General features: G+C 35.1%; 1 protein-coding gene across 1 annotated transcript in view; it reads left to right on the forward strand.

Annotated features, from left to right (window-relative positions):
• LOC124775934 (sphingomyelin phosphodiesterase-like) overlaps nucleotides 1-5,928 on the forward strand; it is a 158,092-nt gene extending 152,164 nt beyond the window's left edge. The window contains exons 10-11 of the mRNA XM_047250779.1: nucleotides 950-1,140; nucleotides 5,766-5,928. Coding sequence (XP_047106735.1) covers nucleotides 950-1,140; nucleotides 5,766-5,928 — 354 coding nt within the window. The remainder of the gene's footprint in view (nucleotides 1-949; nucleotides 1,141-5,765) is intronic.
• Nucleotides 5,929-14,368: the final 8,440 nt, after the last annotated feature.

The raw sequence follows: 14,368 nt of genomic DNA on the forward strand, positions 1-14,368 counted from the left end.
TCCTTTGATGTCTCTAACAGAATTACAATGTCATTGCCAAATTACCTAAAAAAATTTATCTTATCTTCCTGAACTATAATTCCTCCTCCAAATTTTTCTTTGGTTTCCTATCCATTCGTATAAAAGCTGCCATATACGACAACAAGGACTCAAGAGACTTTGCCAAAATGTTTATTTTGCTGAGAAATTCCATCAAAAATTTATGTCTGTACCCCACAACTTGGGTCAGATACATGGTGTACCAGAATTGTTTCTCACTTCCCTCCCTGCTCATTCCCCTTTTCTGTACAATTATCTAAAAGATGGGTAGGAAGAAATATGGTTACTATTCTTCTAAATAGAACCATTTACCCTCATAATCATTACATAAAATATAATTTGGAGGAAGAATTATATTTTTTATGGATACTGGCAATCAGGCTCTCAAAATTTTGAGAGTTATGATCTCTGCAATGCATAGTGTGTTTCTTACATAGCCTCCCTGCATTATCAGGGCGTTCACTAACCAAAATTCATCAGAAAAAACTGTCTCATCAAACTCTTCGTCACATTTATAGAATACAAACTGTGTGTGTGTGTGTGTGTGTGTGTGTGTGTGTGTGTGTGTGTGTGTGTGTGTGTGTAACCATTTAATAACTTTGAAAATGGAAGCATACACATTTCATTTATCATTATAATACCAATTAACGTAAATATTTTTTAAAGTTTAATATTCTTTGTCTGCTCAGCTATCGAAAATGGCTAAAGTTTTTTTGCATTCTTAACAATGACAAGAAAAAGTTATTATTTTTGCAGTCAATAATGTTTGTATTTCCTTTACATGTTTGTATTTTACTGTAAATTAATTAAAAAGGAATGGAGCTAATCTCAAAAGCATTGATACTTTTAAAAACCTTAACAAAAGTGGTAAGAATGCACTCTGTGGCAAAATTTTTTATTTCAAATACAGGCTGTTGTGGATTACACTACTTGGATGTTTAATCTTACTGAAGCCAACCTTGACCCTGATAATGAACCTAACTGGTACAAACTTTACTCCTTCCAAGAAGCTTATGGTGTAGAGTCTATGAACTTGACTGAATTGAACAAATTAGTCCATCGAATGGCCGAGACTCCTGAGATCATACAACAATACTATGGGTAAGCTGAATATGTCATTTCCTAAATTAGTGCAGATTCTTTTGTTGGCCAGATATATGGACATAATCTGCAATCTGAAAGGAATTAGATGTCTAACTATACTATATATTGTTATAAATGCATCCTATGAGGTATATTTATGACATTTTCTAATTTTATGAAAGGTTCTTTATTTTGCTTTCTTTTAACTGTATTTTACTTAGCAAAAAATATTGTTCATGATATGTGTCTCTCTCTTCTTGGATTATTTCACTGCATTTCTCATTGATATAAATGCATTTGATTTCTTTTGTGATAAATTTTCATATACAGGGCTTCTATAAATGATTCATTCCTTTTCAGAGTTCTACATTAACCAAAGTATTACATGTACAAATATGATTGATGAATGATTAGAACCATAACTTTGACGAGTTTGCATTTTGCCCACCTGTTGGTGTTGTAAGTGCAGTTTCTTGGCAATCTGACAACAAAGCAAGAAAAGAGTTTTTGTGTATTGAAACATGCAAGATGTTTATCTGTTACAACAGTGCAGCTTGTATTCAGAAAGAATTATAAAAAAAGAACAAGTCAGGGCACCTCCTCAGCAGAGCATCAATGTTTGTTACTTCCTAAAAGATGAACTTCCACATTACTGGATTGGGCATGGTAGCGGCTCCAAGGTCATCTGACCTAATGCCTTTTTTCCTTTGGAGATACATTGAGACACATGTTTACATACCTCCTCTGCCAAGATCAATGGGACAACTCAGGAACACTGCTGTGATGACTGCAGATAGGATGTTGCTATATAAGGTATGGAATGAACTTGACTGTCACTTGAATGTGCATCATGTGACCAGATGGACACTCATAGAACATTTGTTGAGTACAGAATGTAAACTTGGTGAGTTAACAGTTCTATTTATGTACCTATTAGAGTTGCACATGTAATACTTCAGAAAATATAGAGCTTTGAAAATGAATGAATCATTTACAGTTGTCCTATATTTCAAACATTATGAAGGTATACATTCAGTATTAAAGCTTCAGGTTTCTAATGAAATACACATTGATATTGAGCCCCTTAACATATTTAATGTGTGTGCCGGACTATGATACGATCAATGTTTTTTGGCTTTTGGATGCTGTGTTCTTATCAGGTAAGGCAAACTTACATCATGAGCAGTCTTCCAGCTGCAGCCTGGTACCTTATTTTATGGATTATAAGACCCACTTTTATTTTTGAAAACTTGTCTCTAAAATTCAGGTGCAGCTTATACACAAAATCAATATAAAAATAACCAGCATTTGATTTAAAATTCCTACCACCTTAAAAATGGGCACATATTTAATGCCACAGGAAACCTATCTCTATCTGGCAACATTGGACTCAACTAGCAGTAGCACTGCACTGATAGCAGTAGCACTGCACTGATGTGTCAAACATGAGTTGCGGGGATTCATAAGCTTGCTAACACTATCTCCCTGCCACCCTGAAAGTAATAGCATATGCAGAAGAACATGGAACAGAGCAGCTAAGCAGTATTTCGGCCCTCAACCACAGGAAAAACGATTCACAATTGGCAGACTAGTAAAGAAGAACTGAAAAAAACGAGGAAGACTAAAGGTGGAAATAGAAGACTGACTGCAAAATGGCTAAAACTAGAAGATGACGTATTGAAATTGATTCAAGGACACCATCAAAATTGTGTTGGAATTGAAACAAAAATGATTCAATTATGCCCTCATAAGCTAGTGATACAGTGGAATTTATCAGAATTTAAAGGTGGAGTTGACTGGTGCTACAGGCTTGACTGGTGCTACAAGTTCATGAACCAAAACATCTCAGAAAATGCCACAAGAGTATAGAGAGAAAATACTATCTTTCTGTCACTTTATTATTCAACATCAAAAGAAAACCAGTGTGGAACTAATCCAAATAGTGAATATGGACAAACTCTTCTGACATTTAATGCGCTGATTAACAGAACCGTTGCCATGAAAAGTAATGAAACTGTAACTACAAAAGCAAGTGCAAATGAAAAAACTGCATTATGTTGTTGTCCTTCCATGTCCTGCTGCATTACATTGTTGTCTTTCCATGTCCTGCTGGTACTAAGTGTACTCCAATGATCATTTTTCAAGCTCAAAAAATGCCAAAAACTTTCTGAAGTATTGCCAGGTGTTGTTGTTCATATACCTGACAAGGTTGCATGGATAAGGTTTGTATCAAATTATGGATTAACAGAGTGTGGGGGAGAAGGGAAGGTGCTTGGTTGAAAAGGAGTTGTGCTAGATCAGTTTAGTAGTCATTTGAAAAATTTTGTGAAAGAGAAATTGAGAAAGGGAAACACAAAGCTTGTTGTTAATCCAAAAGGACTTACTTCACAATTGCAACCTCTTGATGGTTCAATAAATAAACCATTTAAAATGTATATGAGAGAGGAATGGAACAAATGGATGATGGATGATACCCAACACGAATTCACACCGAAGGGAGTTTTAAAATGATCTACAATCAAACAAGTGTGTCAGTGGATAAAACAGTTATGGTCTAGACTGAGAGAAGAATTTATTGTTAATTCTTTCAATAAGTGCAGCATTTGCAATGCTCTCGATGGCAGTGGAGACCATCTTATATGTGAAAAGGACAACAATGATGATGAAGAGGAAGAAGAAGAAGAAGAATGTTCAGATGACGATTTTCAGGGATTTTAAAGGCCAGTTCAGTTTTATAAACTAAGATTTTTTTAGCGCAGCTTTGCAATCTAATAATAAAAATGTTATTTTCTTAAAAAGTGCTTAAAAATTAAGATGCATCTTGTAGTCTATTAAATATGGCAGTTCTTTTCTCTTACTGGTCCTCATATATTTATAACTCCAAGTAGCATGCAATTTCAGTTCGAAGGTAAGTCAATATTAGCACACACTTTACTACCTGAAAACTCCACACAAACAACAATATCATGAAAAAGTTAGATCACTATTCACCAGTTAGAGGAGGTGCTGAAATGCAAACAGGCATAATGAAAGGATTTTTAAACATTTGATCTTTCAGACTAATAAGTCCTCCTTCAGAAATAGAAAACACACATACATTCACACAATCACAACTCCCACACACATGGGCCTTGTCTCTAGCTGCTGTGGCACAGCTGTAGATCTTATCTTGCACTTAGCTTTTGGTGATATTTAGCAGTTGATTATAAAACAGAAAGAAAATACAGTATGCAAAATTTTGGATAGAGTGTGATATTGGCCTCCCTCCCTCCTTCTCTCTCTCTCTCTCTCTCTCTCTGAAATCTTGGTTGCGGAGACAGACTGATGTGAAGCGTAACTTAAGATCTAGTTTGGTTCTGATCAATAAATGTCGCACCTTCCCCAGTATGAAAACCACAAGCCACACTTGGGTAACATCCTATTCCCAATGAACATCATATTTAGCAGCCAGTATCAGATATTTTCTGAAAGTGTACTTAGCATTCTACAGCATTTACTTAACTCACAATCATTCATTCCAGTCACTGGACAGAATAATCTTAATGGAGCATAAGAAGCATTATTTAGTTCCCCAGTTCTGCAACCATCTTGCATTCTTACAAAGCCATCTTCTAAGAAATGGGCCACAGTCAGCATTCAGGGTTTGTTATCTGCTAAGTGTTGAGAAAAATGCCAACTATACTTGGAAGAAAACACAGATATCAGCAATTAATATATATAAAACTTTTCACTTTCTCTCCTGTAAAGAGCTACAGAGCGTTCTCTGCAGTTGTGCCATTCTTACATTAATTGCACTGCAATTTTATTCTTCCAACCACATGTCATTTCAACAATTTAACAAAGAAAGCCTTATGAAGTCAATTTGCACTAAACTGTGCTCATTCCTTAGCAACTACTAAACTTTTAATGTTATTTTTTGTACACTTATATGGTTCTCATACCAATTTCATAGTTAATATTTGCTACAAATCACAATTCCCTCTTGTAATTTTTTATTGCTGTAGAGAGCATGTGTACACACATCAGTTTTACAATAAAAAATTTTTTTTAAAAAATGTGTAAGTATGAAAAACAAAGTTAACTGAAAATATGTGATCTCAGACACAAACAGTTAAAATGGTAAATGTCTATATGCCTCCTCTGAATTCTTTCATTCTTTGTGGGCTTTGACGTAACAGCCTAAAAGTTAATCATCCCATCATCTGTGTTACTAGGTTCCAGTTTATTTCATTCCCTCAGAATAATTGTGTGTTTCTGAGAGATTGAGATAATCTTTTTTAATGAGATTATTGGTTCAATTCTACAAAAAATGTATCTTTTTAAAAAAAAGTGGTACAATAGTGTTGTGTTTGTCATTTCCAGATTTCTTGAAAAAATAAGATAACACAGTTATTCCTCAAGTAGGTATCAGTGTATTTCACTGAACAAGTTATTGATCTATAATCACCTTTACTTTGTTTTTAAAGTTAGTCAGCAACAATACTGTGATTGTACCACACAAAGAGTTTAAAATTCATTTTTAAACTATAGTTTGGATCAGTCAGTAAACTGGCTTTTCCAATCAATTCTGATATTATCTTCATATCGTGTATCTAAAATGCATATTTTTAAAAATAGTTCTGAATTAATCAAATTTGTTTCAGATATTCTGTGAAAGAGGGAGATCCAAGCTTAGAATCAGGGTGTGATGCAGACTGTGAGAGGAGTCAACTATGTACTATTGTTACATCCTATTTCAGAGACACTACTAAATGTGATGAATTAACAGCAAATATGCCTGTAAAAGCAGAAGTTCCAAATAAGTAATTTAAATGAAAGCCACATAGATGAAACTACCTTGTAACCAACACGTTACAGGTGAAATTAGTGAAGTACTCATGTAAAAAGCTGAAAAATCAGTAATGTTGTAAAACCTCTGCAGAGCATTCATTTATTTTAATGTGACATAGATTTTGTAGCCATTCTGTGCAAGGAAGCAGTGAGTCAGTAACTACAAAAATTATGAATAAAACAAAGTTTTATTTGAAAAATATGTTTCTGTATATGTAACAAAACTACGGGCATTGCTCAACCTCAGTCAAAAATTATTAAGCATGTGTCAGCTTTCATTTACAGGAACTAAATAAAAATGAATGTTTTTCTGAAACAGTTATAAGGTTACTTACTTGGTTACTGCTTGAAGTTCCACAATGGTATGTGCAGAATTGAAGTCTCATTATCTGAAACTGATTTTTGTTTGTAGTAATGCAGTTCAGTGATGAACACAACATGCTTGGGTTAAATTTTTCAAGATTTCAGATTCATTCAACATAGATATTTTCATACAGTGAGATGACCAGTCTCTATCAACTGATACTTCTTTAAGTATAATTCCTCTGGTAGGTTTAGCAATAACTGCCCTGCTAATATGCATCCAAAATAATGTCATTAAACAACCAAGTAAAGCAACTTTACTTTTCAATGTTATAAACAGCAATAACACTCAGTGGTAACATGTTTACACAGTCCATTCATGTTGTCATTAAACAGTTCACTTGTACATACACTACTTTAAAGTCCATTGAATTCACTCCCAACACAGTCATAATTAGTTCATTAACAGGAACTCAGTATTTAGTTACTGTGAGCCTAACTGTCTTTCAAGTCACATTCCATCAGAATAATGCAACAAATGATTACTATCTGTCCTGTTATCCATAATACAAAAGTTAATAAACCGCTAGTCTGAATTAAGCATTACTGTGGAGACACACACAACCATCTACTCCCAGAAGAGGTATGTGATGTGTTTATTGAAGTTTTTCAGCAAATATTCCATCATTTTTCAGGTGTGCATTCAAGATATTTTTAATTCTAGTTTCAATATTTTTGCTGGTATTTCAGAAGATTAAGACTTAACCACAATTGTGGCAGATACTAAAAGCATTGACATTTGGGGCAAGAGTGACCAACGTAGATGTAGCTACTTATTGGGTGGCCCAACATTTAGCCTGTTTATTGAGACCTTTGTAGGTAAATGTGAACATTATATATGTAGCTCAGCTGATTTTGTTATTAGGTTAAAAACTTTGAAATGTAACAACTCTGATTTATTGGTCAGATCTGACATGTTTTCATTGTTCACCATAGCACTTATTGTTAGCCACCATTGATTATCAGCAAGTTTGAAGAAGACATAATGGTGTTAGTTAAACATGCTCTAACCTCTACTTAATTTTTATTTGACAATAAACATTTTGAACAGAATGATGGTGTTGCCAAGGGTAGTCCTTTCTAGCCCATGGTAGTTAATTTATTTATGGAAAATTCTGAAGAAAAAACACTCAACTCTGCAGTCTGAAAATCAACAGAATTCTGGACAAACGTCGATGATACATTCATAGTTTCAGCCCATAGTGAGGACAAATTGATCGAGTTCCTTGGACATCTAAATGCCATTCTTGAAAATATCAATTTTATAGTTGTATGGGAAATGAATGGCCACGTACCATTTCTAGATGTATTAGTTTGCTTAAGGAAGACAGATTTTTAGGACATACCATTTACTATACGTCCACTCGTACTAGTTTATACTTGCAGGCATTTAGCTGCCACCATCTTTCTCAAGTTATGAGTGTACTTAAAATTTTAGTACACAGGACTCATTTAGTGTCTGATACTGACAACCTACAAAATGATCTGATACACTTAAGAAATATTACATAAGACTTGATATACAAAATTACAAATTAAGAGAGCCAGGCCAACCAAAAGCTGAGCAGGAAGAAAGAGATGTGAGTCTACATCCTTTCTATTGTATGTGGGAAATGTCTCTTCAAAAATTGCAAGAAAAATGAAGAAGCATAAAGCAGATGTGATCTTTCCACCAGCCAAAATGGCAGCTCTTCTGGGATCTGTGAAGAATGATTTGCTTTTATGAAAGTTGTGTATATATGAAATTCCATGTAAATGTGGTAAAAGGTATGTAGAACAAACAATATGCATTGTTCAACAATGTTACATTGAACACCAGTGATACATCTGCCTTCTATAATCTAATAAATCTGCAGTGGCTGAATGTTGTATTTCCTCTAGCCATTCCATGGATTATGGGAAAGTAACCTGTTCAAATGAGACAAGGGTTTCCTACTTGACGAATCATGGAAATGCCTAATTTTACTTCTGCAAAGTCAAAGAAAACATTGTCCAAGTCTTCACTGCCTGGCATTCCAACATATGGCATCCATAATAATAAAAAATGTATTTCATAATTCACCGACTCTGTGCTTGCTTTGTTTTACCTGTAAATGCATAAAGCTTTATCTATCACTGAGCTCTTCTTATTAATGGTGCATGTTTACTCCACAGTGTGTAGAGTTATTTAAAAACTTGCAAATGACTCACTGTAAGAATGGTAGAAACGTTATCAGCCAAGATATTGGAACTAGAATTAAAAATATCCTGGATGCATGCCTGTAAAATGATGGAATACCATGAAACTGTTCACGTGATATAATTGTGAATGCACTTTCATCGGAATGTTAGTTTTGTGATAATGGCACATGGACTTTTAATAGATGTCAAATGAGTGGAAGAGCAATGTGCACACATTATATATTGATCTTATCACATCAGATGCTATCTGTGCATCTTTTTAACACTCAGGATTTCATGGACCATCATGACGGATACAAGGATTAGTGAGCACAAGGTTGTTTATCAAAAATGAATGCTGTAACATTTAAAAAAGCAGTTAATAATTAACGTGATGTCTTCCTAAGCGGCAGTCAACATTCCTTCCAGTCTGACTATGTAAGTGTAGACTTGAAATGATTAAATTCAGAAAAATAGTATGCTGACAGCTGAGAGATATATACCAAGCAAATTGGTAAGATATGATACTGATCCTCCACAGTACACAAAACAGGTCAGAATACTGTTGCAGAAGCACTGAACAAAGCGTGTCACAATTAAAAGAATGAAAAATCTCCAAGATTGGCAACGTCTTACTGAAGCTCAAAATTTAGTGTGGACTTCAAAGTGAGAAGCTTTTAATAATTTCTAAAATAAAACTGTGCCTCAAAATCTGGCAGAAAACTAAAGATGTTCTGCTCATATGTAAAGTATGTAACGACAAGACATAATCAATACCTTTGATGCTTGATAACAATGGAAATGTTATTGATGACAGCGCCAACTAAAGCACGGTTATTAAACAAGCTTTTCTGAAATTCCTTTGCCAAAGAAGACAAAGTAAATATTCCAAAATTCGAATCAAGAACAACTGCTAATATGAGTAACTTGGAAGTAAGTACCTACAGTATAGAGAAGCAGCTTAAATCACTTAATAAAAGCAAGGACTCCAGTCCAAACTGTATACTACTTAGATTCCTTTCAGATTGTTCTGATACAATATCTCCGTATTTATTAATGATATACAGCCACTTTCTCAATGAAAGATCAATCCCTGGAGACTGAAATGTTACGTAGTTCACCCCAGTATTCAAGAACGAAAATAGGAGTTATCCACTGAATTACAGACGCATATCACTTCTGTCAATTTGGAATAGGCTTTTGGAACATATACCATGTTTGAACATTAGGAATTACCTCAATGAAGTGATCTATTGGCAAACAATCAGTAGAGATTCAGAAAATTTCATTTTTGTCAATCACAGTTAGCTCTTTATTCACAGGAAGTAATGAATGCTATATATAAGGGATCTCAAATTGAATCCATATTTTTAGATTGTCAGAAGGCTTTTGACACTATTTCTCACAAGTGACTTCTAATCAAATTATGGAGTATTAGCTGTGCAGCTGGATCCGTGATTGCCTGTCAGATAGGTCACAGTTCATGGTAAGTGATGGAAAGTCATCGAGTAAAACAGAAATGATATCTGGCATTCTCCAGGGAAGTAATAAAGGCCTTCTGCTTTTCCTGATCTATATAAAGGATCTGGGAGCCGATCTGAGCAGCCCTTTTAGATTGTTTGCAGATGATATTGTCATTTAACATCTTGTGAAGTCTTCAGATGATCAACCCCAATTGCAAAATGATTTAGACAAGATATTTGTATGGTGAGAAAAGACATAATTCACCCTAAATAATGAAAGGTGTGAGATCATCCAAATAAGTAACCGTCTGTTAAATTTTGGTTACATTATAAGTCACACAAATCTAAAGGCTGTCAACTGAATTAAATAACTACAAATTACAATTACAAAAAACTTGGAACAATCACATAAGTTATACTGTGAGGAAGGAAAACCAAAGACTGTGTTTTATTGTCAGAACACTTACAAGATGCAACAGGACTTCTAAAGAGACTGCCTACCCTACGCTTGTCTATGCAAATATGCATCATGATTTGAAAGATTATTAAATATTGGATTTATACGATGATCTTATAGTGTGGTAGTATCTACGAAAATGTTATCAATAGCAGTGCTGCTGGTACCCATAACCCTTGTTGAAAACTGTACTACGGGAATGAGGTCATATAGTTCATATTTAAGCCCACAGTGAATGTGATAATAGACAAGGCTACTTTGCTGGATACCTGCTGTACAGTTCTAATGCCACAACATCAACTTTAGTTGCTCTTGCCTAGCAATTGGCAGTGGTGTGGGAGGCACCACATGAAACAAGATGTCTGCTTATGACTTTTTGAGAAATCATACACATATAACGGAATAGCTGTAGCTTGTTTGTGCAATACTTGAAACTTTTCTTTCTGTCATTACAAGAACAATACAACCATTAGCACAATGCACTTCAGTGAAAATTGCCACTAAAGTTTCAAAGCACACTCATAAATGAGATTGATGAAATGATGCTATTGGCTATAGCATCATGTTATATACTGTCTCTCACTACTTTCCCATCTGTTCTATTAATGAAGCAAAAGCTTTAAAAATTTTAGATGTACATGTAAATGAGAATTTAAACAGCATGATTCAGTTTAAAATTTCTTAAACAGTAGTTGCAATAACTCTTATACTTTATGAAATTGCAAGTTTTTGAGACAAACAAGTCAGTGAGGTAACATACTGCGCCTGCTTTCATTTCCCAGTAATTTTTAAGTATTGTTCAGGTTACTTTATCCTTTGGACATGAAGTTTTAATTGAATAAAAAGCACTTGTCCATAATCACATTGTAGGCATTTTATTGTAGTTTTCAGGAAAACTTCTGTGGAGTTTGGAGAGATGGAAAAGAAGTATTACTGCATTAATGCTCTGAGGATGTGCAGTGAAGCTCTCCAGGCAGCATAGTTCAGTCAATGAGAATATTGTTCATGAAAGGCAAGGACATGGATTTGAGCCACAGTCTGGGGTTTCAGACCAAAGTGAATTTTCTGTACATGTACAACAGCTGAGCTCATTTACATTCCAATATGTAGCATTTAATGGCACTATTTGCTATTTGTAAAGAAATACAGCTTGAAAATTCTTGTCATCACATGTAACTGGTCAGCTTTAGTTTCAGTACATGAGTAATTGTTTGAGGATGTCTGCCTGTTTAGCTGGGTGGCAACGTGCTTACCTCCTGTGCAATGGGCCTGGGTTCAATTCCTGGCCGGGTTGGAGATTTTCTCTGCTCATGGACTAGGTATTGTGTTGTCCTCATCATCAGTTCATCCTTATCACTGACACGTAATTGCCCAGTATGGCGTTGATTGCAGTAAGTCGTATCTGGCGGCCGAACTTCCCCGAATGGGGCCTCCTGGCCAACAATGCCATATGCTCATTTCCATTTTTGTTTGAGGATACATTTCTCAAACAATTGTGATGACATATACCCTGACATTATTACCTGAAATTTCTTATGCACTGTTTAAGTTTAAACTAGCCCAAGTGGAATCCTGGTTTTTAACCTTTAACTTCTTGTTACCAGCTGTGGAAACCAGTGTAAATAAAATGGTCATCTTATGCATTGCCTGTCACATGTGTAATAGCTGCCACTAGCTTATTGAACTCATCTTCAAAGAAACATAGAATTTCAAAAAGATGCTGTAGCATCCTGCATATTACATACACACTTTACAGACAGTAAACTTTTCCATAACAGAATGTGCAAATTACACAAGGAATTAACCAGTCAGGTACCTCACCTTACTAGCTGGGTAGCCAAGATCACTAATGCACTCATGTGGTGGAGCTTAGCTTGTGAGCAGCTGATGTGACTCCTGGCAGTGGAAGAGATTTTCATCACTAGTATTTGGCTGGCTAGGAGAGGAGAGGTTGTGGTACAGTTCCTGATCACCAAACTTCTCCACAATGTCTTCTCTCTGTGAATAAAAAGGACTGGGTTGTGTGCTGCTTACTTGAGCGAGGTTTCACCCTCTCCTCCTTTCATTATTGCAGAACACAAATGTGATACTACATGGCAGACACACTCAACAGATACATTTAAGGCACTAGTCCTGTATAAATTGCAGTCTTGGTCACAGTTCAATTTGCTTTAACAGATGACTTCATACTTTTTCTCTGTTTGTAATAACAATGTCATTGATGTGATGTAAAATCTTTACCTTCCTTCCTTTCACCAACAAGATTTGTTATTCCACACTAGAAAGATTTGGGGAATGAAACTCTTCTAAGATATGACTTATGAATTTGCTACATAAACTAATGAATGTAATGAGGCTGCCTTGTGGCACATAAAAGTTGAATTTAGTAAAAGAATTGTCAAAAATATAGATAATTCTGTAGCCATTTATAAAGTATGCACTAAATTATTGCTAACTCAGATAAAGTATGAAACTTCCTGGCAGATTCCTCTTCAAGTAAAGTACTTTAATCTGTTATGTCGTCTGAAGAATGAGGTCCCATGTCAAAGTTGGTACCTCATGAATGAACCAAGGACAGTCACTTCTGTCACAGTAATGAATGACAGATGTTGACATTGATGTACCCTCAAGAGGTTCCATACACCTCCACTGCTGGAAGAGTACTTATGTCAGAGCACAGTGACACTCAGCTCTACTCTTTAATTATTACCAGTGATGACAGGATCTTCTTACTTCAGATCCAGCACTATGAATTGTATTAGAAGCCCAAAATATACATCAAAGGTTATAGTTAATTGTACATTGAGATGGAACCATCATTCTGTATTGTACCAAAATATAAGCTATAGAGTTCAGCAACAGTAACATGTACATAGATATTCCTGTGGACATGGATTGTTCAGAGTTAAGTATTTTCAAAATTTAATAAAATATCTAATGTTTTGTGTGTGTTACAGTATCTGCTCAGCCTCCTCCAGAAGTAAATCTAGGCATGCTAGGCCCCACTACAGTCCCAACTCCAATGTCTGAAGTGCTTTTTTCATCTGGCACTACACAGACATCAACAAAAAGACTGATTTTTTATTTAAAAAATACTACAATGCTTTACTACAACAGATGGCATAACCCTATCTCTAAGGTGTAAAACAGTTTACTCAGAATTATTATGATGGAACCTATCATGTGACAAAGAACTTGAATCACTGTCAAATCATTTTTCACGTGCAGAACGTCTCACCAGAGATGAGAGTCACAGTGAAGTATCAGGAAAGTAAAAATAGTTACTGGAGATCAAATAATTAAGTGGCAACCTGTGTTGCATGTAAACTGTGAATCACAGAAATTCTGTGAGCTACTTGCTTCCAACGTGAAATGCAAATAAAATTTTTGAGATTTAACATAACCTTCTTTACCATCATTATGAAAAATAGTTGACTGTTGAAGGCAGAAGTGGAAACTTTGTAGGTATGCTGGAATACATATTCTTTATGCCAAAGGAAACTAGAGAAACCCCTCCAGGAATGACAACTCAGAAAGTTTACTAATCAACTCCTCAGAAAGTTTACTAATCAACTCCTCCCTATTCAAAATGTGGTATTTCATTGGATGTTTCAAATTCCTATTCTAATATTCTGCCAATAATTTGTGTTATAATTCACTGGATGTTTAAAATTCCTATTCAAATATTCTGCCAATAACTTCTCTAGGTGAAAACCAAGTACATTCCTGGAATTAATAATTGGGCAGGTGCGCATACCTTCTTTATGTAGCTTCAACACCTCAAAGTCTAGGTGCACAGAGGTTCATCAGAACAATAGATTTTTTTAAAAGTGACTGAGAAAGGATTTAGAACTCTTTATCGTTCCATTAATAGCTCCTGAATATTTGGCAGTTATATTGTACGTACTTTTCTCAATGTGATTCGCCTCAATGAACGGTTCCCCTTCAGTGACATATTGCTCCTCCGATATAA

The sequence above is a fragment of the Schistocerca piceifrons genome, chromosome 2, assembly GCF_021461385.2.
Source record: "Schistocerca piceifrons isolate TAMUIC-IGC-003096 chromosome 2, iqSchPice1.1, whole genome shotgun sequence".
NCBI lineage: Eukaryota > Metazoa > Arthropoda > Insecta > Orthoptera > Acrididae > Schistocerca > Schistocerca piceifrons.